Here is a 25,000-nt window from a genome sequence, read left to right as displayed (position 1 = left end):
CGTTTAATTTATTTATTTAGACATTGGCAGATGAGAAGAGTTTTAGTAACGCTGACCTATAAAACGCTATTCCAAAAGCAAAATCAGACATGTTATACATCGTTAGAAAGCTTATAATCTCACCTACTGAATAAAAGAACTGTCAATCAAGCCAAATTGGACTAAGAAGAACGACAACGCCGTACGCAGCAGGTGTGGTATTACGCACAGCTATATTTGAAAAAATCCGACATTTCACAAACGGATTATCCAAGACAATATATGGCCACTCATTCGCAAAAGGGACATCTCTACGCGTAAAACCAATGGTAAGATTGTATATTTATTCAATGTGTAGTCCCAGATATTGACTGTAGAATGACGTGGTAATTAAAAAAAAAAAGTTAGTCTCGCTTATTTCGTCATTCAGTTAGCAGCGTTTTCACTGCTGTATTGGCATATTTTAGGGCTAATGTCAGGTTTATCTTGTTGCTACGGAATATTGCATTACATTACAGGCATTTGGCAGACGCTCTTATCCAGAGCGACGTACAACAAAGTGTATAAACATAACCAGGAATAAGTGTGCCGAAAACCCTAGAGAGAAATACCGTTCCAAGTGCAGGGGACAACCGCATAGTTCAACTTGGACCCAGTAGGTTAAACTGATTAACGCTAACACAAACAAGAACAGCAACAACGCAGTCTATGAGAACATTCAAGCAATAGTTAAGACGAGTTAAGACTAAGTCACCTACGGAACAACTACCTAGTTACAACACTAAGCTTACAGTCAATTTAGAAATTAAATTGAGAATACGATTTCTCTCAGCATAATGACGGATTTAAAGACTAAACGAACTCACCCGATATTGTCTTCAAATGCACCGTATTATTTATTTAGACATTGGAAGACTACAGCATGAATTGCGTCTTTTGTTTATATTCAATATTAGTAATTGCAGTGAGAAACTGCAGCTGTAGGTCGTTATGTTATGGTAGCAACGGAACGAAGCGGACTATATATGTATTAGGCTACCGTCATTGTTTCATTATACCAGCGTGTTTTCGCGCGTTTGCACAGAAACTCAAAAACTACCAATAAAATGGTTTAGCTTTTTCTCACCATAATGACAGATTTAAAGACTTAACGAACTCACCCGACACTGTCTTCCAATGCTTCCCGACGGTCAGACGGTCCCCTCACTGATATAAACTAGACCCTACGGCAATAGTTAAGACGAGTTAAGTCACCTACGAAACAACTACCTAGTTACAACCCTAAGTTTACAGTCGATTTAGAGATTAAATTGAGGATACGATTTACAGCATAAATTGCGTCTTTTGTTTATATTCAATATTAGTAAATGTAGCGAGAAACTGCAGCTGTATGTCGTTATGTTATGGTAGCAACGGAACGAAGCGGACTATATATGTATTATCGTCATTGTTTTATTATACCACAACCCTAATCTTACAGTCGATTTAGAGATTAAATTGAGGATACGATTTACAGCATAAATTGCGTCTTTTGTTTATATTCAATATTAGTAAATGCAGCGAGAAACTGCAGCTGTATGTCGTTATGTTAGCAACGGAACGAAGCGGACTATATATGTATTACCGTCATTGTTTTATTATACCAGCGTGTTTTCGCGCGTTTGCACAGAAACTCAAAAACTACCAATAAAATGGTTTAGCTTTTTCTCACCATAATGACAGATTTAAAGACTTAACGAACTCACCCGATACTGTCTTCAAATGGATCCATGCCAAAGAAAAGTAATTATTCATCCTCTCAGAAAGCTTTTAGTAAGAAACTTTGGGTAGCCTATCTTAGCATGCACGCTAGGTGGCAGTGTCAGACCGTCTAGTCACTGCTAAAAACTTGCGTCGCCATGGTTGTCGCTTGCCGTAAAGAAGTTTACTCGATGTCGTAATCGTTTGGATTTGGAGATCCAGCTTTTCCGCACCCCACCTAATGAAAAAGTCCAAATGGTGTGCAAACCATATGGCGGACATAGGTGCTCCCAATAGGAAAGTTGTAGAGCACATTCAGATGCATCAGTCTATGAAGTTTTGTGTTGATCTGACTTATGGTGTGGGAGTTATGGCCTTTTAAAGTATGACCCTCTTGTTATAGCGCCACCATCTGGCCAACATAGGTGATTTTTAGTGCCTGAGTAGTGGGGGGCCATAGGAACCCACCTGCCAAATTTGGTTGCTCTAGGACTTATGGTTGCTGAGCCTCAGACATTTTAGCGGAGAAAACTGCCACGCCCCAAATAAAAAGTCTAAATGGCGGGCAAACAATATGGCGGACAAAGGTGGGGCCAATGACAAAGTTGTAGAGCACGTTGAGATGCATAGGTCGATGAAGTTTTGTGTTGATCTAACTTATGGTGTGGGAGTTATGGGCGGTTACGCGTTACCCTTTGTTATAGCGCCACCATCTGTCTGACATACGTGATTTTTAGTGCCTGAGTAGTGGGGGCCCATAGGAACCCACCTGCCAAAGTTGGTTGCTCCAGGACTTACGGTTGCTGAGCCTCAGACACTTTTAGCGGAAAAAAATAATAATAAGAATAATTAAAGCCGCAAGCGGCGTTGGAAGGGGTCCAAGCATTGGCAGCATCGCGCCCCCTATGGAGCGATTTTAAAATGGCTTTGTCCTCATGATCATATGCCTTCACCCAACATATCTACTGAATATCGTGATGATCGTATGAAATATTGATGACTTATGGCCAATTTTGTGCTAAGAGACGCTGCCGGATGACTTAGTTACGTTGCCATGGATGTGTCCTGGCCGCTTCCCGTCAAGGCCTTTACTATGTCGTAACACTTAGATGGCATGTCGTAACACTTCGATGGTCCGGCGTGTGTGCGTAGCTGCAGTGTTTCTGCGCCGCAACTATAAAAAGCGTCATACTAGTGTTGTCACGATACCGAAATTGTTACTTTGATACTGATACCAGTTTAGTATTACGATGCTCAATACTGAAATGATACTTGAAATTTAAACGATGCTAAAGCGATACTCGGTACCTAACGATACTGAAATTACCTTAATAGATCAGAAACGTAATGTCCACAAGGGTTGACCTCATTTTCAAATTCATGGTTTATTAACAACCTGGTTCATTAACAACCTTTAAGTTGAAGAGTCTTCAACATATTAATATGCATAGGCCTATAGTGTTACGACACTGAACAATGGAGAAATATGTTAAATATATTTCTGAAATTGAACAGTTGTAAACGAAATAATCTTTAAAACAGGTCTTTCACCTTTAAATAGATTTAAAAACAGCATATTGTAATAACAATACAGCATCTATCTATAATGAAATATTTCCAAATTGGAACACCTATTGCTACTGAAGTGAACTGAATCAAAGCTTGCGCTGTATCAGGGAAGAGAATGCACAAGCGCAGGTCACCTCACTTGGCAACCTTAGTTGCTACTGCCATCTAGCGAAGATTCTGACAAACTACACTTTTCATCCTCTAAATCAGTAATGCGGGAGACACATTTCCCTGGCTTTTACATTTGACACAGAACTACCGAACGTCGGAAAATTCAAATACGAAACCGTTTTTTTTTTTTTTTTTTTTTTTTTTTTTTTAAGTACCGAGAAAGTGCTGAAGTTTTGGTATACCGTGCAACACTACGTCAGACACATATTCCAATCCATTGCTCAGCTTAGCAGAGAATGGACATTTCAGAGCGCCACAGAGACAGATAGAATAATAACACATAAATACACATTTCAAATAATAAATACTACATTGAGAAAAAACGAAAAAAAAAAGAAGACAAATATCAACTCGCGATCTGCGTATTGGGCGCAAAGTAGCCTACCGTTTTATTTATTTAGACATTGGCAGATAAGAAAAAATTCGGTTATGCTGACCTATAAAACGCTATCCCAAAAGCAAAATCAGACATGTTATACATCGTTAGAAAGCTTATACTCTCACCTACTGAATAAATGAATTGTCAAATAGCCAAATCGCACTGGCCCTAAGCAACAGGTGTGGTATTACGCACAGCTGTTTTTGAAGATAGTCGACCCAGTCGTCACATATGCGCATATTTTTCACAAACGGATTGTGCAAGACAATATATGACCACTCAGTCGCAAAAGGGACATCTCTACGCGTAAAACCAATGGTAAGATTCTATATATATTCAATGTTTAGTCCCAGATATTGACTGTAGAATGACGTGGTATTTTTTTTTTAAACTTTGTCTCGTTTATTTCGTTATTCAGTGAGCAGCGTTTTTACTGCTGTATTGGCATATTTTAGGGCTAATGTCGGGTTTATCTTGTTGCTACGGAATATTGCATTACATGACATTACATTACAGGCATTTGGCAGACGCTCTTATCCAGAGCGACGTACAACAAAATGTATAACCATAACCAGGAATAAGTGTGCCGAAAACCCTAGAGAGAAATAGCGTTCCAAGTGCAGGAAACAACCGCATAGTTCAACTTGGACCCAGTAGGTTAAACTGATTAACGCTAACACAAACAAGAACAGCAACAACGCAGTCTATGAGAACATTCAAGCAATAGTTAAGACGAGTTAAGACTAAGTCACCTACGGAACAACTACCTAGTTAGTACCCTAAGCTTACAGTCAATTTAGAGATTAAATTGAGAATACGATTTCTCAGCACAATGACGGATTTAAAGACTAAACGAACTCACCCGATGTTGTCTTCAAATGGACCGTATTATTTATTTAGACATTGGCAGGCTACAGCGTAAAATGCGTCTTTTGTTTATATTCAATATTAGTAATTGCAGCGAGAAACTGCAGCTGTAGGTCGTTATGTTATGGTAGCAACGGAACGAAGCGGACTATATATGTATTAGGCTACCGTCATTGTTTCATAATACCAGCGTGTTTTCGCGCGTTTGCACAGAAACTCAGAACCTATCAATAAAATGGTTTAGCTGTTTCTCAGCATAATGACAGATTCAAAGACTAAACGAACTCACCCGGTACTGTCTTCCAATGCTTCCCGACGGTCAGACCGTCCCCTCACTGATAAAAACTAGACCCTATGGCAATAGTTAAGACGAGTTAAATCACCTACGAAACAACTACCTAGTTACAACCCTAAATTTACAGTCGATTTAGAGATTAAATTGAGGATACGATTTACAGCATAAATTGCGTCTTTTGTTTATATTCAATATTAGTAAATGCAGCGAGAAACTGCAGCTGTAGGTCATTATGTTATGATAGCAACGGAACGAAGCGGACAATATATGTATTAGGCTACCGTCATTGTTTCATAATACCAGCGTGTTTTCGCGCGTTTTCACAGAAACTCACAACCAATAAATAAAATGGTTTAGCTGTTTCTCAGCATAATGACAGATTCAAAGACTAAACGAACTCACCCGATACTGTCTTCAAATGGATCCATGCCAAATAAAAGTAATTATTCATCCTCTCAGAAAGCTTTTACTAAGAAACTTTGGGTAGCCGATCTTAGCATGCACGCTAGGTGGCAGTGTCAGACCGTGCTTTCACTGATAAAAACTAGCGTCGCCATGGTTGTCGCTTGCCGTAAAGAAGTTTACTCGATGTCGTAGTCGTTTGGATTTGGAGCTCCAGCTTTTCCGCACCCCACCTAATGAAAAAGTCCAAATGGTGTGCAAACCATATGGCGGACATAGGTGCTCCCAATAGGAAAGTTGTAGAGCACATTCAGATGCATCAGTCGATTAAGTTTTGTGTTGATCTGACTTACGGTGTGGGAGTTATGACCTTTTAAACTATGATCCTTTGTTATAGCGCCACCATCTGGCCGACATAGGTGATTTTTAGTGCCTGGGTAGTGGGGTGCCATAGGAACCCACCTACCAAATTTGGTTGGTCTACAGCTTATGGTTGCTGAGCCTCAGACATTTTTGAGGAGAAAACTGCCACGCCCCAACTAAAAAGTCTAAATGGCGGGCAAACAATATGGCGGACATAGGTGGGGCCAATGGCAAAGTTGTAGAGCACGTTCAGATGCATAGGTCGATGAAGTTTTGTGTTCATCTAACTTATGGTGTGGGCGTTATGGGCTTTTACGCGTTACCCTTTGTTATAGCGCCACCATCTGGCTGACTTGCGTGCTTTTTAGTGCCTGAGTAGTGGGGGGCCATAGGAACCCACCTGCCAAATTTGGTTGCTCCAGGACTTATGGGTGCTGAGCCTCAGACACTTTTAGCGGAGAAAAATAAGAATAATAATCCTAACAGATACAATAGGGTTCCACCAGCTTCGCTGCTTGGACCCCTAATAATCCTAACAGATACAATAGGGTTCCACCAGCTTCGCTGCTTGGACCCCTAATAATCCTAACAGATACAATAGGGTTCCACCAGCTTCGCTGCTTGGACCCCTAAAAATGGCCAGAAGAAGCAGTGGTTTTGATTGTTTAGTCGTTACAATAACGGAGGAGCAAGTAGAATTGTTGAACCAAAAGGGAATTAAATACATTTATTATCGATAAATAAATTGTATTTGTTTTATTTATTATCGAACCTCAAACCGCAGACTGTGATAAACTGTGATGATGTGGTCGGTGCTCTGACGTTAACGTCCCCAAATAGTGGAGAACTGATGCGGGTCTGTGGAAAAGCTTGCCTCTGGTAATGTTTTTCCAGTGCACGTTTCAGACAATGCCTGGCCAAAATCACCACCACATTTGGAGCACCACCCCTCTGCACTTTGATTGGTTGGGAAAATACAACTATCCCGGGAAGGTAGCCTCCTTCATTTATGCCTAGAATGTTAAGGCTTCGGCCAGGCTCTGTTGAACGAAGTGAAAAAAGAGAATGGCTCGCGAGGCTACATTTATATCGACTCTCCCCTATATCCTAAGTGAAACTAACATGGACGACTGCTAAAAACTGACGATTTCCGAGTCTGACGGTTGAATAACCCTTCATAGACATATTTCACTCATATACAGACAAAAAATGTTATGGGTAACAAGCATGTCCCTATTAACAGCTTGTCACTAAAATTTATTTTCCTCTCCCTTCCCGTTGAAATAAGAGCAATGCAAGCCACCGTTCTAGTTTATTTCTCATCTCATTTTCATTCTTGGTAAGTCAAAGTCAAATTGGTTAAAAAAAAGAACTTTTTTAATTGAGTCTGTCACATCTCGCCCACAATTACACAATGAGTTATTGAACATTCAGTCCATTCTGGTTAGGCAAAAATGCAACAGATGTATCCTCGATATTTGGGGGCAATCTAGAACACCAGCGAGATCTTTAACCGTTCTCGCTTTTGGAACCAAATTTTAGCCGTTAAAAATTACATCACATAAGTTCAATGGACAAGAACAGATAATGAGAAACGGCCCAGGAGTGACACGTCAGATTTGGTGAAATGGCCTGAGACAAACGAAGCTGTCTGTCAAAAGACAAAAGATATTTTCCCCATACTGTTTAGTGCTTACAAGCATCTTTCTGCTCATATTGCCTATCATGTCTGTGCTGGCAAGTAAAATGCATCCACTCATACTCCTGTTTCATTCTCATACCTGTCAAGGACACATTCTCCTAGTAACATTCTGAAGATTATGTGCTTGGTACAAAAATGTTTACCTTGAAGCCAGTAGTCCTGTTGAGGGAGCCATGCCGGGGTGTCCCAGGGTTCTCACATGTGGTGTGTGTTGGTTCTGAAGGCAAAGAAAAATATGAAAACATTTTAGACTATGTCACACAGAATTATATTATATCCCTGTCAACAGACATATAACTAAGGAATAGCCAGCCTGGTTTTTGCAAGGGAACGTCATGCCTGACAAACCATTCTTTTTCAAAGAACCACAAGTATTCTTTGAAAAAGATAGGAAGTGTTTTGATTATAACAAGACTTATGGTATTACATACTTAGATTTCCAAAAGGCTTTTGAAAAGGTACCAGAAAACAAAACCAAACAAAACACACCATAATGATGAGAACAGGCCATTCAGCCTAACAATGCTTGCCTTTCTCCAGACTAAATTAGTGCTCTGATTAAGTTTAGTGTATCTATTTGTAGGTAATCTTGAAAATCCCCAGAATTTCTGCCTCTACTACGTGACCTGGCAGGCCATTCCGCACATTGACTACTCTCTGCATGGAATTTACCTTTTGCTCATTTCCATTTGTCCCCTTGTTCTATGAACTTAACCAGAAGAATCTCTAGTAGTTCACTTAGTTGACCCCCTTTATGAATTTAAAAGCCTCAATCAAATCATCTGAGTCTCCTTTTCCTAAGCTTGAAGAGGTTAAGCATCATAAGTCTTTCCTCATAGCTTTTATCTTTCATACCAGCAATCAATTTGGTTTCTCTTCTTTGAACTTCTTCCACAGCCTCTATATCCTTCTTGTAGTACGGTCCCCAGAACTGCACACAATACTGTAAGTGGGGTCTAACAAATGTATAGTATAAGATAAGTATAACTTCCTTGGATTTATATTCAATACTTTTGGTAATATATCCCAGCATCCTGTTGGACTTTTTTTTACTGCTACAGCACAGTGCCTAGAACCTGAAAGGCTTTGATCAACCATTATTCCCAAATCTTTTTCAAACTGAGCACTTTCCAATTTTGTTCCTCCCATAAAGCAATAGAACATACAGAACTTTACATTTGACTATATTCAATTTATTTATGTGTTAGGTTTCCACGTATTTCTGCCTGGATTTTATTTAAATCTTCTTGGATTACTCTAGTAGATTCAAAACTATTAGCTGGGCCTTCCAGTTTTGAATCATTTGAAAATTTGACTAACGTACTTTCTATGTCCCTGTCAAGATCACTGATATAAATGAAGAAGAGTAGTGGTCCCAGCATCGATCCTTCTGCGACTCCATTTCCAACAGTTCCCTGTTCAGATAATGTCCCTTCTACTACTACTCTTTGTGTTCTGCTGTGTAGCCAGTTCCAAATCCATTTGTTGTTTGGGTGAGCAGGGCAAAAATTGAATATTTTAAGCCCAAATATTTCTGGAAAGTTGTGAAATGAACCCTTTCTAGTATTAAGTGCTATCAGTAGACAAAATACATTTTTTGAACTTGAGGCTACTAGGAGTAATGGGGGAATAATTGGGAACACGGTGACATGGCATGGGGCAGGGGATGAGGATGAATATAATACAGAGGGGTACAAACTTATTTGGAATTTGTCAGGCATTGGTAATTGTGTTACGACCATAGGGGGATATGAGAAGGGCCTTAACCCTCTGGGGTCGGGAGCTCCGCCGGCGGAGCTCGACAAGATGAAATGAACTTTTGTTTCTATTTGGATGATTAACTTCACAAACTGTTATCATACAGATGCAACAAAAACATTGACAGAAACCTTAGAATCGTGGCTTTCCAATGCACCCATTGGCAAATAATATGAATTGTTTTAAAAATTTAAAATTTGATTAATTAGACCATGTATGCTTCGTTAGTCCTTACTCATTACTATGTGAATTCCGCTCAGCAGGAAGTTTGCCCAAATAGCATTCACATGTTAATGATATTATAATTACTGTCCATAGAAGGGGACTAGGGGAGGGGTGATGCGAATTCCATGTGAGAAATGCCAAGCCTGCGAAAGCGGGATGGAATGTCAAAGCATATAGCTTTTGAGGTAAACATTTTGTTTAATTTTGGAAAATGGCACGGATGACTGGACTTGACGTGCTTCATGCCTTGTTGGAGAGCGATGAAGACGCAAACAACTCATCAGGTCCGGTCCGCCCGGACACTGATGAAGAGCAGTGTCATTTCAAACAGCGAACTGATCCAGCTGAGGATCAACTTCATGTGTAAGTATATTTCTTATGATCATATTGGTAAATGTGTACTGTATTGCAACGTATCTCTGTGTTTGTAGGAATATCCAGAAATATGCACGTTTGTAAAATCCCTATAGGCTCTCTGCGTCTGGTTGTGTTAGAAGTAGCAGGTAGACTATATATTTTTTGATCATATTGGTAATACGTAGCCCATGCCTGGGGTGCAGTGGCGTGGCTAGGATTCTATAACTTAGTATCCTTGCACAATCGATATTAGCATATTGTAGGTTCGGGAAATAGCAATAAAATAACTTTTGCTAAATTTTTTGCTAAATTGCTAAACAGACCTAGCCTACTTCAGATTGAGGCATTGTTATTGATGAGTTGCGTGTAGTTGAGTTGGAATATCAATGTTTATTTAGTTTAGCTAATGTTGTTTCAGTGGGTAAGGAACTGCGCTTGTAACCGAAAGGTCGCAGGTTCGAATCCCGGGTAAGGACACTGCCGTTGTACCCTTGAGCAAGGTACTTAACCTGCATTGCTTCAGTATATATCCAGCTGTATAAATGGATACAATGTAAAGTGCTATGTAAAAAGTTGTGTAAGTCGCTCTGGATAAGAGCGTCTGCTAAATGCCTGTAATGTAATGTAATGTAATGTTTCGTTGATAGCATAATTATTTGTAAATGTGTGCTATATTACATTCTCTGTGTGTTTGTAGGAATATTCACTAATATGCGCCTTGTAAATTCCCACACTACGAACGATTCTAACCATTGCATCTCAAAATTATAGGCTACCTCTCTGCGTTTGGTTGTGTTTGTTTGGTTCTTTGTTTGTATATGATGTAACTGTCACATTTTCTAACAATTTTGTTTTTGTTATATTTACAGAGATGCTGATCAGGAAACACGGCCTTGTTCACCATTAGCTAAGAGGCCACGCAGGCGTCGCAGGAGTACAGCAGTCTCATCTCATCTTCCATGCATATAGTTTACTTCAATAAATGTTCCAAAATCAAAAGATATCTTTGTTTCTATCTTCTAAATGGCTCATTGAGACTTCGTCTTAGTGGTGGGGAGGCATGCAGCCAGGTGTGAATAGTCTACTTAGCTGGCAGGTCCTCCTACCCAATGCATATTCATTACAGACAGGCCATTTGCCCTCCCATTCTCACCTGGAAAAATAGTAGTCACAACACTAACTTTTAGCAATGTATTTTATATTTCTCATTGAATTTGCTAAAATATTTTGTATACCCAAGACCTTGATGAACACATTTCAGTGATCCAAAAACTTAGATACTATTGTTTAGTGTGTTTTATTACAACATTCCTGTGCATGTTCAAAACTACGGTTTACTGTGTGTTTTTAGAGCAATTTACAATCCACATATGATTATGACCTACTTACCGCTGCCATATTACTGTAGCTGAGTTTGTGCTGAAAACAAAGATATGAAACACTTTGGAATCACTGCATATAAAGTTGATGAAATTTACACAAATGTCAGAGCATGGCACAATCACCCGTGTGCCTCATTTTACCCTCAGACCCCAGAGGGTTAATGTAGGAGTAGGCTGTAGACCAGCAGCTTCAGACCATAGTGTGAATACAATGCTCTTTGGAAATAAAAAGAAGCTTGTCAGGGAGGTCAGACTTCAGTTTCCCACTATTTATTGCTAAATTAATGACAGGACAAGGAAAAAACGGAACAAATTTACATTACATAGACGTTGTAAATGACCATTCTTAGAACAGTATGTCAGTCAGCCTATAAGAGAGCGACAGGGCGACATAGCTCAGGAGGTAAGACCGATTGTCTGGCAGTCGGAGGGTTGCCGGATCAAACCCCGCCCTCGGCGTGTCCTTGAGCAAGACACCTAACCCCTAACTGCTCTGGCGAATGAGATGCATCAATTGTAAAGCGCTTTGGATAAAAGCGCTATATAAATGCAGTCCATTTACCATTTACCAAGAGAGAAATCAATATGGTGCCAAGTAATGATCCTTCCATAATTTGCAGCATAAAGGTAATGGAGACACTTGGGACCACTTGGAGCTAAGCGATCATTTTGCAGTTAGTTTTGGTGCATTTTAGAAAGTTAAAAGGGCCTCTTTTAAGTCCAGACTTTTTCATTTTAGGCATGCCCGCTTTAACAAGCTGCAAACAAATATAGACCAGGTGCAATTTCTTGATTGAAAGATTGTGAATGAAAAGTGCAGGGTGCAGGTTTAAATTCATACAAATTCAGGAAAAGCATGTTTAAAAAGTAGTGCCCGTGGTAGGTGAAAAAAGCAATACAGGAGAGTTTGAGGAAACTTTATAAAATGACAGTACTGAGTGTAATAATGCTGAATATTATAATATGCATGCAGGGTTAAACATGGCAGCTAAAAGGCTTTGTAAAAGGCAAATTGCCCAAGATGCTAAAATTTATCCTAATCCTAATATTTCAATACTTCAGAAGGAAAATTCAAGTTAAAGTTACAATCTCAAAGATTTCCGTTTTGTTCTCTTTGGCGGTACCACTGGCGAGAAGCGGTAATTGCAGGCGTGTTTTTAGACCTCACTTCCCAGCTTCCAAACAGTGTCGCCTGTGTGACATCAGTCAGTTGGCACTTATAACTATAACACTTACTATTTACTGAATAAAAAATGGTGGTTATAAAAATAACGTTATGTACATACTCATTCATTGTCAACATTAGGCTAACTTAACCCCTTCGCGCAAGCCCCCTAGTGGTCGGGACGCCGGTGTGCCGAGATTACAGAAGTCAGACATTCAGTGCTACTGCAAACAAAGTACGAGTTAAAAACAGAAACGCGTTGTTTTAGTTTAGTAGACGATACAGGACAACTATGCCGAATACGGAGTTTTGCAGCGCCACCATTATCGCTCTGGTCGTTCATTTAACACGCCCCCCTCCCTGCAGTCTCATCTACAACTAAACCCCGCACCCATGACATAATGGACAATATTGTTTATCTTGGCATTCATAAAAATATTCTTTCACCACTAAAAAATCGTATTCCGTCATAGCAACAAGATAAACCCGACAATAGCCCTAAGATATGCCAATACAGCAGTGAAAATGCTGCTCACTGAATAACGAAATGAACGAGAAAGTTTTTAAAAATGATACCATGTCATTCTACAGTCAATATCTGGGACTAAATATTGAATAAATATACAACCTTACCATTGGTTTTACGCGTAGAGATGTCCCTTTTGAGACTGAGTGGTCATATCTTGTCAATATCTGGACAATCCATTTGGGAAATATACGCGCATGTGTGATACCTGGGTACCTTCCAAAATAGCTGTGCATAATACCACACCTGTTGTTTACGGCGTTGTCGCCCTTTTTAGTACAGTCTGGCTTGATTGACAATTCATTTATTCAGTAGGTGAGAGTATAGATGCTTTCATCGGAGGCACGCGCGTTGCCAAGGTTATGCGCTTGGCCCTAAGTTAACTTCTGGTCTGTGTTTGTTTATTATTGGGTTTGTGTTTACTGGCTAATATGGCACCGATTACAAACGGAGTGAAAGTTAAACTGATGAGCAGACTGGCATTGGGCTCATGTTGTTGTGCTGTGGGGTGCAACTTGGAACAAATGCAATTTCGAAAATTTGTAAAAATACATTTAACTTTGTAACCCCACTAGGGAATTGTGAAACGAATTTCTTGAATCCCTGCGATTATTATAGCTGGTGCTTGCCCACTGTTACTTCGTATTTTTGAGAAATAACTGCACATCGTTAGCTATTAAAATGTAAGTCCTGTGAAAATACACATAATAAACTGTATAAATAAATAAACCAACACCATACATACACATTTAGTAATACTAATACAGGCTTATTTACTATATCAACTTTAAGATAAGCAACATGCTCGTAATTATCTCATCGTGACCCATTAAAGCCAATGGCGCAGACGTTGCTTTATACTTTCAAACTGCTTTCCCAACGGCTATTTTGTGTCCTGCGACTTGAGTTACAACAGTGAATATGTACGGATTCCTAGACATGCTGATAGGACCACCCTTTTTCATATTAACCTCAAATACGCAAGACAGGACACTTATACAGTATGCTAGCAAATTTATGTTAAGTTCCATTAATTTATATAGGGTTGTGGATACACATCCCCTTAGCAACCAAAAGCTAGCGCTGGACCACCTCTGACTTATTTGCCGGCACAGAAAAACAATCGTGAAAGTGTTGAAAAAATAACCACGGGAGGATAACAAGGACATTTTTTCCTACTTAACTAGGTACAGGTTGTTACCGATATTTCACCTATTTCATATATAATTGCAAATCTTTTACGTTTACGTTTTCCTGTCTGTCGAACGAAGGTGGTCGAATAGGTGCTCTCACTGTAGCACTGACTTTGTTTCAGGTAACAAACTCATGATAAGCGATAGCCAATAGCTAGGTGACCAGTAACAAGACTTCAATAGTTATGAACAATTAGCTAACTAAATTGATTGTAGCTAGCTAGCTAAACGTAGCTAACATTGTATAAATTATACACAGAAACGTTAGATCAATGCTAGTAGTTGATACGCTATAGCTACGTTTTGAACGAACGTTGATACCCGTTTCCAATGACTTGACAATGTTGCATTGCCTTATCATTTTTTGTTGTGGTAGCCTAGCAAGATGACCCAAACTAATAGAGCCACAATGTTTTTCCATCAATGCATGCTATACAAATAAACACCTATAGTAATTGCATTGCCTACACATGCTGCCCAGCACTAGCCACATTTTGTGTCTCATGTAATCATCGTTTTTAAGCAACATCATAGAAAGAGTGCACTTTTTACACAAGAATGTGCATGTAATCAGAATAGTTATGGATTATGCAAGGAATGTATGATGCTCCGCAAGGTGCAATACTGTCAACAGTCATCTGTTTCTGTCGCTTGTTTTTCTGGTAGTGTAACTTTATCGCATTTGAGTTTGGCCAAGTAACGGTTCTTTTCTTCGACTGGTAACCCCAAATAATACTGGCTTGGCAGTTTTAACTAGCTAGCTAACATAATTTACTTGTTATTTATTTTGCTTGTTATCAGAAATAGTCGAAAGGGACTCTGTTGTTATTGATTGTTTGCGGAAGTCTGCCGGAAGTTAAGTTAGGGCCAGAACAACGCACATGCGCAGTAACGTTTGTTTATGTTGTTACCATTGAAAGCGTCTATAAGCTTTCTAACAATGTATAACATGCCTAATTTTGCTTTTGGAATAGCGTTTTATAGGTCAGCATAACCGAAAATTTTCTTATTGCATTCAATTACGCATTCACGTGGTAGCAGTAAAACAAAGACCGAAACCTTGTCAACGATTTTTCGAAATTTCTTGGAAAATACTATTATTATTGAGGACTTCTGAGCATAGCTAAGCCATATGTTTGCTGATAGACCGGAGCAGGAGCGGATAGAACTATATCATTGATTTCCTGTCTCTGTCTCCATCTACTGGAAACAGATAAGATTTCATCATTGCTATGTAAGTATTACTGCTCAAAATACTTCGGTTATATACGTTATTTTTGAAATATAATGTGGATATTTCACACTGTAATGCAAACGTTACCTTGTACTATATTAGTTGTAAGTTAGTATTGTTAGTCCTGCAGGTGTTCCTGCAGATTTGGGTCCAGAATTCGATATCGGGAGTGAATGACAAGTCTTTTTCCCAGTCTCTGATTGGGAGGGAGATTGTTGAGTCTATGGTGGATATTAGTTTATAAAATTTGGAAAGAATTTTTTTTGGATTAGTTTTGTTGATTTCTTCTACTAGTGGGGATGGGAGTAAATTGTTATTTGATATATTGATTTCAGATTTTAGAACCGACTTTAATTGGAAGTATTGAAGGTATTGTTCTTTCCCGACATTGTACTTCTGGACCAAATGTTGAAAAGTAATGAAGCTGTTATTCTGAAACAGGTGGTGGTGTGATACTGCTTTGTTTCCATGTGTTGAAGATAAGTGGTGTTTTGTTGAGTAGAAAGTCAGGGTTGTGCCATATTGGAGTGTATTTACAGGGTTTCATTGTAGATTTGAAGATTTTGTTGATTTTCCACCAGGCTGTCAGACCTATTGAAATTACAGTATTATTGAAGCAATTATGGTGTTTCATAGTGGGGTTGAGAAATGGTAAATTGGAGATTGAAATTTCTTTACATTCTTCTTGTTCTATTTCTAACCATGAGTTATTCTGTTGGTTTGGATGAATCCAATTGGTCTTTGCATCAGGAATTGGGTTTTTTCTGTTTATGATATTGTTGTGCTGTAATCTAGTTTCTGTCAATTCCTTCTGAACTTGTTCTGTGGGATTTTTGGCATGTGTTGTCCAGTTCTTTGATTTTTTGTTCCAGATCTTTTTCGAATTCCTGTTCATTTTTTTTCTTGTATGATGAGCATGATATAATTTTTCCTCTCAGTACTACTTTTGCAGTTTCCCCAAAGTAGTGTGGGTGAAATTTCCAGAGAATCATTTATTTCCATGAAGGATGCCCACTCTTTTGTGAAAAGTGTATTGAAATCAGGATCTTTAAGTAAATAAGTATTAAATCTCCATCTGGTGATGGGTTGTTTGGTGTTTAGATTGAATGATACAGGGGCATGATCACTGACTATGATGGGATGACTTTTGGAACCTGAAATATCAGATATGATTGAATTACTGGTGAGAAAAAAGCCAATACGAGAGAATGATTGATGGGGCGATGAAAAATAAGAATATTCCCTGATTAATGGGTTTTTCAGTCGCGAACTATCGCCAAGACCAAAATCGCTCATGTACTGCTTTACTATTTCTGTGGAATGCCAGTTGCTAGAATGAACAGAACTGGATGATCTGTCTAAAGTGGGATTAATAACTGTATTGAAATCGCCACCAATTATGATTGTAGAATTTGAAAAGTTGGATAGTGAGTCGAAAAATGTATGGAAGCAGAGTCGTCAGTGTTGGGTCCATATATGCTTGCAATGGTGAAATTGCTGTTGTTAATGGTGGCGCTGATGATAACATATCGCCCTTCAGGGTCAGTGATGGTAGCGTTATGGATTAATGGAATTCTTTTGTTTATTAAAATTGACACGCCTCTTTTCTTAGAATTGTAAGTTGATGAGTATATTTGATTAAATTGTGGGGTTTCCAATTTCTGATTTTTGGATTCTGTTAAGTGAGTTTCTTGTATCAGGCATATGTCTGCTTGTAATTTGATCAGGTGATCAGGTAATTTTAGTTCTCTTTGCCTGTGTGCTAATCCCGCAGATCCCTCATTGATGTGGCTTAGGAATTTGTGTGTGTTTGGGATATGTAGTGGGTATGGATATAAAAAATAAATTTTAAAAATCTTTTTGTGAGTGGTGTATCATTCCTTTTACCCTGATCCATATAAAGATAAAAATAAAAAAAAATAAAAAAAGTAAAATCAACCCAAATGCCATACCCACCAACAGTCATGCAACAGGCAGGTGAGAAACGTAAAAAAAAATGGTGGACATGATTAGATGAGGAACAAACAAAACAGAAAAATCTCACATTTTTCATTTCTTACAGAAGACGTGGCTCTGGTCCAGTGGAAACATGCAAAGCGTTTCTCAAAACTGCCCAAATACAGCAATGTGTTCATAGCGGCATTCATCACTGCTTATGCCCGGCTCAAGCTTTATTCGGTCATGGATAAATTGCCTGACAGGGTTCTGTACCACGATACAGATTCTGTCATCTTTGTGAGTCAGCCAAGTGACTGGGTACCTCCTCTCAGGGACTTTTTGGGGGGGCTGACAAGCGAACTAGACCACATTGTTGTATTTGTGTCCGGGGGACCCAAAACATACGGCTATAGAACGCTGCTATGCAAGTCTTGCATGAAAGCTAAAGGTATAACACTGCATTGTACTAACACACAGGTTGTCAATCTTTCATTCCTCACAGATTTGGTGCAACATCATGTACGTAATCCAAAAACTCCGGCCTGTGAAATTGTAACAAGCACACAGCAAATTGTTAGGTGTAAGAAAGGATTCTCACTCAGCAACCGGTGAGTGTACAACAAAAGGGTCCTGCTCCCTGATTTCACAACCTTACTATATGGCTTCTAAATCAGTGTTTGGGGATGAGGGTTTTGACAGCCATCTTCAACACCTGTTTTCATGCATCATCTCAGGACAATCAAACAGTGGTAAAAGTGTCTTTGTGAAAATGTTTTTGGAAAACGCACCTCATGTTTTGTCCTCTGTACCACAGAATATTGTCTGGTTTTATTAATGCTGACAACCAATGTACGATGAACTGCTTTGTAAAATAAAGAATGTACAATTTGTAGAAGGACTTCCGGAATCTTTAATGATGAAGCATTGCTTCTAGGGTTGGGCCGATGTAAACATTTTTGAACCGGTTTGATATTAAGCCAAATACAGGACTGGAAATACCGAATTAATACAGCACGTGACTCAGCTGCTCCCGAGTGGAACATAATGAGAGCCCATGAATGAGAGTGTAGGGGCCTTACCGTTGTCAAGCAAAACTCCGGTTGGTAGTTCTATTTGGACCGTTGTTATGCAAACACTCTGGTCAGTAGTTCTATGAAAACAATGATGCTATCAAGAAAAATAGTTCCTTCTCGTTTTATACCATACAATTAGCACCAATTCTGGTCATTTTTGTCATTACATTATTTAATAAAACTGCATGAAACCATAAGTCAATCAAATTAATCTCCCTAGCACTGTCTTGCTTTTTAAATGGTGTGGTCGCGCAGTGTATACATAATGTCTTTCTAAGACCCTCTGACACGGGTTTTGAATGCCAGCTAGCTTTATCCCACCCACATTCTGCGAAGACCCGCCCCTACTCTGCCTCTAATTGGCTCTGACCGTGGCTGCTTCTTCGCTGAATGCGGGTGGGGAAAAAAAATAAGGAATGTGTGTGTTAGTGATGCGCAGATCGCAGTTATGTCCGCTGTTAATCCGCTGATCGGGTGGGCTGAGTCATAAAAATTAACATTCTGATTAAAAGCGGATGGGTGAAATAATACATCATTAATGAGGAATACTAATTACATTCTCTAAAATGTGTAAGAAATCTGTCTCTGATGCCAATATGTCTGCTGGCCACACATTCCCTTGATCTTATCATTATCACAATACAGTTGGTACAATGGTAGAATAGCGACCGGGAGTGAGAGATTGGGAACCAGCCAAGTCAACAGACGTGCTAATTCAATCACAACAGGACGGCCAATACACTACGGCCTAATTGATAGGTGTTACAAAACTGACTACATCCTTCTTAGTATATGTATACAACATTTAAAGCTTTGAAAACAAATAAGAAGCAGCCTCTGAAAAGGTTCGTAGTTCAGTCGGACTCTGCTGAATCCAAAGTGTCATTTGTGCGCTTTGTCACTGCCGGTATTGGAAATAAACTTTGTACATTTTCATCACATTCGAGAGAGGTCCTTTTTTACTTACAACTGTGAACATATTTAAGCTCCATTTTTCGTCAGGCACAAATTAGCTGACTAGACTCTCATTGTGCCAATTGCGACATCCATTTGTCTTAAGCAGCAATGGAGGCAAATATCCGAGAGAAAATTAAAAAAGGAGAATTTTAAAAAAAGGAAGGGCAGAAAAGTTCCGTGTGGGAGCGATTTAGTGAAATACTTAACCATGACGAGTCAAGTGCTGGGTATGTCATATGCAACATCTTTGAAATAATGAGAAATAACGAAGTATGATCGGGTATTAGGGCCACATTGAGGGGAAAAAATCGGAGATTTCGAGAATAAGGTCGTAATATTACGAGAATAATGTTGTAATATTACGAGAATAATGTTGTAATATTACGAGAATAAAGTAATAATATTATGAGAATAAAGTCGTAATTTTAGGCTATGTGGGGAAATATCAGAAGAGCAGCCTGCTGCCTGCGTTAAAATGAGGAACGTGGAGCATCTTGTGAAGTTATACTTTAGTATAGGTTTCTTTTGGCACATCAGCACCACATTATCATAAATAACAGGACTTTGAAAAGATTGTGCGAGAAACTTTTCTATTCCGAAAAAAGAACCACACGGACTTGGAGGAAATTGCAGGCTCAGGCTGCCATTAGACTGTCCTCTCGCCTGTTTTGTTGGTTGCTGGTAATATATTTTCCTAAAAATTATGTTTTTTTCCTCGAAATTTAATTATTTTATTCACGTAATATTATGATTTCTTCTCGTAATATTACAACTTTTTTCCTTGAAATATTATGACATTATATTATTCTCATTAAATTATGACTTTATTCTCACTTTTTTTCCAAATTACGACTTTATTCTTGTAATATTATGACCTTATTCTCGAAATCTCAGATTTTATTCCCCCTCAATGTGGCCCTAATACTCCGTCGTAGGGGTGCGGATATCTAAATTGGAAAAACATCAGAGCCGATCCGCGCATCACTAGTGTGTATGTGTGAAACCCTGTACTACTCCGGGAGCAGCGTGAGCCCTGGCACCACAGAAATTTAAGCATTATATATCTAGTACAAAACCTTTTTTCTCAGGGTAAAAAGAGTCGCACAATTAACCTTAATGCAAACTATATTGTTCTGTTCAAAAATTCTCAAGATAAAATGCAGGTTAATGTTTTAGCTTGGCAAATGTTTTCTAGACATTCAAAGTTTTTCCTTAAATCTTTTGAAGATGCCACCAGAAACCCTTACGGTTATCTTTTGGTGGACTTAAAAGCTCAGTTTTGCCTCAGAAGTGGTTTGTACCCTCCAGGGTGGCTGGCACATATTAAACGGTACTGGCCGCTTTTAAAGGCTCTATTTGAAGGCAATGCACAGCAAAGACACGCTATTTTACAGACGGCTTCTCCGGAACTCAAACACAATTTGTGAAATAGCTGTCAATGTTTTACGCGGCAATATACCCCTAACGGATACTCAGCTGAAAAAATTAAGGAAACAACGGTCGAGGATTAAACTAGTCATTAATCAAAAGGGGGGATTCCTTCTACCTCTGCTGAGTGTTGCAATACCCTTTCTCACATCATGCAGTGGTTAAACCATGGAGGATGCTCAAAAGATGTATCTAGTACCTCAAAAACAACTTGATAAATTAAAGAATCTCACTTATACACCAGAGCCAATATGCCAAACTGTTGAAAATGAATTGGATCAAACCATATGCAACTCTTATCAAGGACTGATGTAGGTCCTCATGAGAAGGCAAAGCTGTACACGCCTGTTTTACAAAGATTCATAGCTCTTGTCAAGCAAGGTGAAAAAGAAACAGATCGATTAACATTATCATTTCCAACTGATGGGGGTCCAGAATCAGAAGCCAAAGATGGTCAAACACCCTCCAGTGGTGTTACCAATACTGAAGATACCACACTGGTTCAAAATGTTATACAAAGTGTTCCATCTAGAAGCAAAAAAAATGCCACCTACGTCTTAGACAAAATGTCTAAATCCGGAAATGTTGCAACTTGGAACGACAAAGGAGAGTTTGTTTTCAAGGGTAAAAGCTGTAAGCGGTTCGCATATGTTCACATTGCAGCGCATCACAAGGTTGCTGCTGATAGACGACTCCTGGAGTGGCAAACATTTATTGAGGTTTTAGCTACAATTAATATGCCTCTTTCTGTCATACCTAATCAAGATGTAGGCAGCACGATAAGATTGCACAAAAAATTACAAAAGGCATCAATAGCAAGCAGGATACTGCTGAAAACTCAAGAAAGAAGACAGTCTAGAAGCCTATGAAATCCCAGAGCCTGTTATTTCAACCCCAGTTTTAGATCGTTTAACATAGCTAGATTTTTACCATGGCTAGTATAAATGATACGCTGTGACAAAAAATGTAATTTTGATTCATGTTTATTTGTTTTAATAAAATTACACTAAATTTTACTTTGGAGCTTTTGTCTCTTTACTTGCAAGTATGACATTTTTTTAAAGGTTTTAAAAGAGTTTACTATCTGTATACATGATAGCATATTTTTCACACATTTATCCAGGTATATACATATTTTGAAACTATTGCATCATTCATTTTTAAATTATCAGAGTATAATGATATAATTCTGCTAAAAGGGGTTCCTTTGGCCCTGTGGTAAAATACACAACGCTGGCCACACGTTGCGCTGAGCGGGTCTTGCACTTGTACAGTGTTGTAAACACTCCGATCGCAGTTCAAATTATTGATACTGTCTGGGAAATAACCATAGTCTGGAGGGTTTCCATAGGAGTCAAAGAATTCACCCATTTCATCCACACACATATACTGAGCTAGCAAGTGTTCTCCAGGTTTATTTCGGGGGTGTGTATTCACAATGTATAAGAGCTCTGGATAAGAGCGTCTGCCAAATGCCTGTAATGTAATGTAACGTACAAAGCAGGGAAACTATGCAGTTTGTTATCCTGTAGCTCCTCGCAGACCACCACCCCTTTAAAGTCTTTTCCTGTATATGGGTTGTTACTCAAAACCGCAGTTAGTTCTCTGGTGTTCATGATTAATAATAGTCATATAGCACGTTCCTTCTTTGGTTCACTTCAATGATGTTGTCGAAACATGCATAAACAACCAAATTTACTGTTCTGGGTAGAGGGTTTCTGAATCTCATCTCCAGTTGCATGTTTCCTGTCTTGATCAGGTATAGATGCTGACCGCAACCTTCATCAGGGGCTAGATTGAAAGCATAAAGTGTGTAACCGCTTGTATATTCTTGACGATTTATTAACAAGGTCTGGACCTTCAAATGTCAAGTGAGGATCAGGCTATAATACTCTTGAATTGCGCTACTGTTGTTATAATTTGGTTGAAACGGCTTGGCCAGAAACTGCTGGCCGTCCACATACATTGCCACAATCTCTGCATTATAGTGTTGGAAATTAAACGGGTTCTTGTCGTAAACCCCTGTAAAGGCATCGTTATCAACCAAACCTTTTTGGCTAATGAGAAAGTCTTCATGCTGACCCGATCAATAGGATATTAGTGGTCAATATCACCTGCACATGTCCAAGCTTCACAGCGGGGGAGAAGCTGACTTTTTTTTAAAAAAAATTTTTTAACAAATAGTAGGGCTGTCAATCGATTAAAATTTCTAATCGAATGAATTACATGATATGCTGATTGAAGTAATAATCTTATTAACTCTCTGGGGTCGAGAGCTCTGCTGGCGGAGCTCGACAAGATGAAATTAACTTTCGTTTCTATTTGGATGATTAACTTCACGTGCTGTTATCATACAGACGCAACAAAAACATTGACAGAAACCTTAGAATCGAGACTTTCCAATGCGCCCATTGGCAAATAATATGAATTGTTTTAAATGTTCTAAATTTGATTAATTAGATCATGTATGCTTCGTTAAACTTTACTCATTACTATGTGAATTTCGCTCAGCAGGAAGTCCGCCCAAATCGCATTCACATGTTAACAACATTTTAATTACTCTCCATAGAAGGAGACTAAAGGAGGGGCGATGCGAGATCCATGTGAGAAATGCCAAGTCTGCGAAAGCGGGATAGAATGTCAAAGTGTTGCCTAATTAACTTCTTTTGAGGTGAACATTTCGTTTAATTTTGGAAAATGGTCCGCCCGGAAGCCAACACTGATGAAGAGTGGTGTCATTTCGAACAGCGAACTGATCCAGCTGAGGATCAACTTCATGCGTAAGTATATTTCTTATGATCATATTGGTAAATATGTGTACTGTATTGCAACGTATCTGTGTGTTTGTAGGAATATCCAGCAATATGCGCGTTTGTAAATTCCCACACTACGAACGATTCAAACTATTGCATCTCAAAATTATAGGCTAGGCTCTCTGCGTCTGGTTGTGTTAGAAGTATCAGGTAGACTGTATGTTTTTCGATCATATTGGTAATAAATAGCCCGTGGCGTGGCTAAGATTCTAAAACTGATGTCCTCTCACAATCAATATTAGCATACTGTAAGTAAATTCGGGAAATAGCAATTTAATAACCACTTAGCTAAACAGACCTAGTCTACTTCAGATTGAGGCATTGTTATTGATGAGTTGCGTGTAGTTGAGCTGGAATAGCAATGTTTATTTAGTTTAGCTAATGTTGTTTCGTTGATAGCTTGCATTATTTGTAAATGTGTGCTGTAATACATTCTCTGTGTGTTTGTAGGAATATTCACTAATATGCGCGCTTGTAAATTCCCACACTACGAACGATTCTAACCATTGCTTCTCAAAATTATAGGCTACCTCTCTGCATCTGGTTGTGTTTGTTTGGTTCTTTGTTTGTATATGATGTAACCATGTCACATTTCCTAAGTTTTGTTTTCATTAGTGGTTTGTCCCTTTTTTGTAAAGCACATTTAATTTTCACCTGTTGAAGGAAATGTGCTATATAAATAAAGTTTGATTTGATGTCACATTTCCTAACAATTTTGTTTTTATCATATTTACAGAGATGCTGATCAGGAAACACGGCCTAGTTCACCACTAGCTAAGAGGCCACGCAAGCGTTGCAAGAGTACACCAGTCTCATCTCATCTTCCATGCGTATAGTTTTCTTCAATAAATGTTCTGAAAATCAAAAGATGTCTTTGTTTCTGTCTTCTAAATGGCTCACTGAGTCTTTGTCTTAGTGGTGGGGAGGCATGCGGCCAGGTGTGAATAGCCTACTTAGCTGGCAGGTCGTCCTACCCAATGCATATTCATTACAGAAAGGCCATTTGCCCTCCCATTCTCACCTGGTGTTGAAAAACAGTAGTCACAACACTAACTTTTAGCAATGTACTTTATATTTCTCATTGGATTTGCTAAAATCTTTTGATACCCAAGACCTTGATGAACACATTTCAGTGACCAAAAGTCTTAGTCACAATTGTTCAGTGTGCTTTATTACAACATTCCTGTGCATGTTCAAAACTACTGTTCACAGTTTGTGTGTTTTTAGAGCGGTTTACAATCCACACATGATTATGACCTACTTACTGCTGCCATATTATTGTAGTTGAGTCTGTGCTAAAAACAAAGATATGAAACACTTTGGAATCACTGTATATAAAGTTGATGAAATTTACACAAATGTCAGAGCATCGCACAATCACCAGTGTGCCTCATTTTACCCTTAGACCCTAGAGGGTTAAAATAAATGTGTGTTAAGTCACTATCTGTCGCCGAATTAGGTAACACAATGGTGATTGAGCCTAT

The 25,000-nt window shown here is 38.8% G+C and overlaps 1 protein-coding gene across 9 annotated transcripts in view; it reads right to left on the bottom strand.

Moving 5' to 3' along the window:
* Positions 1–25,000, bottom strand: part of csmd3b (CUB and Sushi multiple domains 3b) — a 938,142-nt gene that overhangs the window by 55,893 nt on the left and 857,249 nt on the right. For all 9 annotated transcript variants that reach the window (XM_035430384.1, XM_035430386.1, XM_035430391.1 and 6 more), the window contains one exon: positions 7,611–7,684. In XM_035430384.1, the coding sequence (XP_035286275.1) occupies positions 7,611–7,684 (74 nt within the window). The remainder of the gene's footprint in view (positions 1–7,610; positions 7,685–25,000) is intronic.

Source organism: Anguilla anguilla, chromosome 8 (genome assembly GCF_013347855.1).
Source record: "Anguilla anguilla isolate fAngAng1 chromosome 8, fAngAng1.pri, whole genome shotgun sequence".
Classification (NCBI taxonomy): domain Eukaryota; kingdom Metazoa; phylum Chordata; class Actinopteri; order Anguilliformes; family Anguillidae; genus Anguilla; species Anguilla anguilla.
Note: the sequence above shows the minus strand (reverse complement) of the source record. Positions and strands in the feature narration are given on the sequence as shown.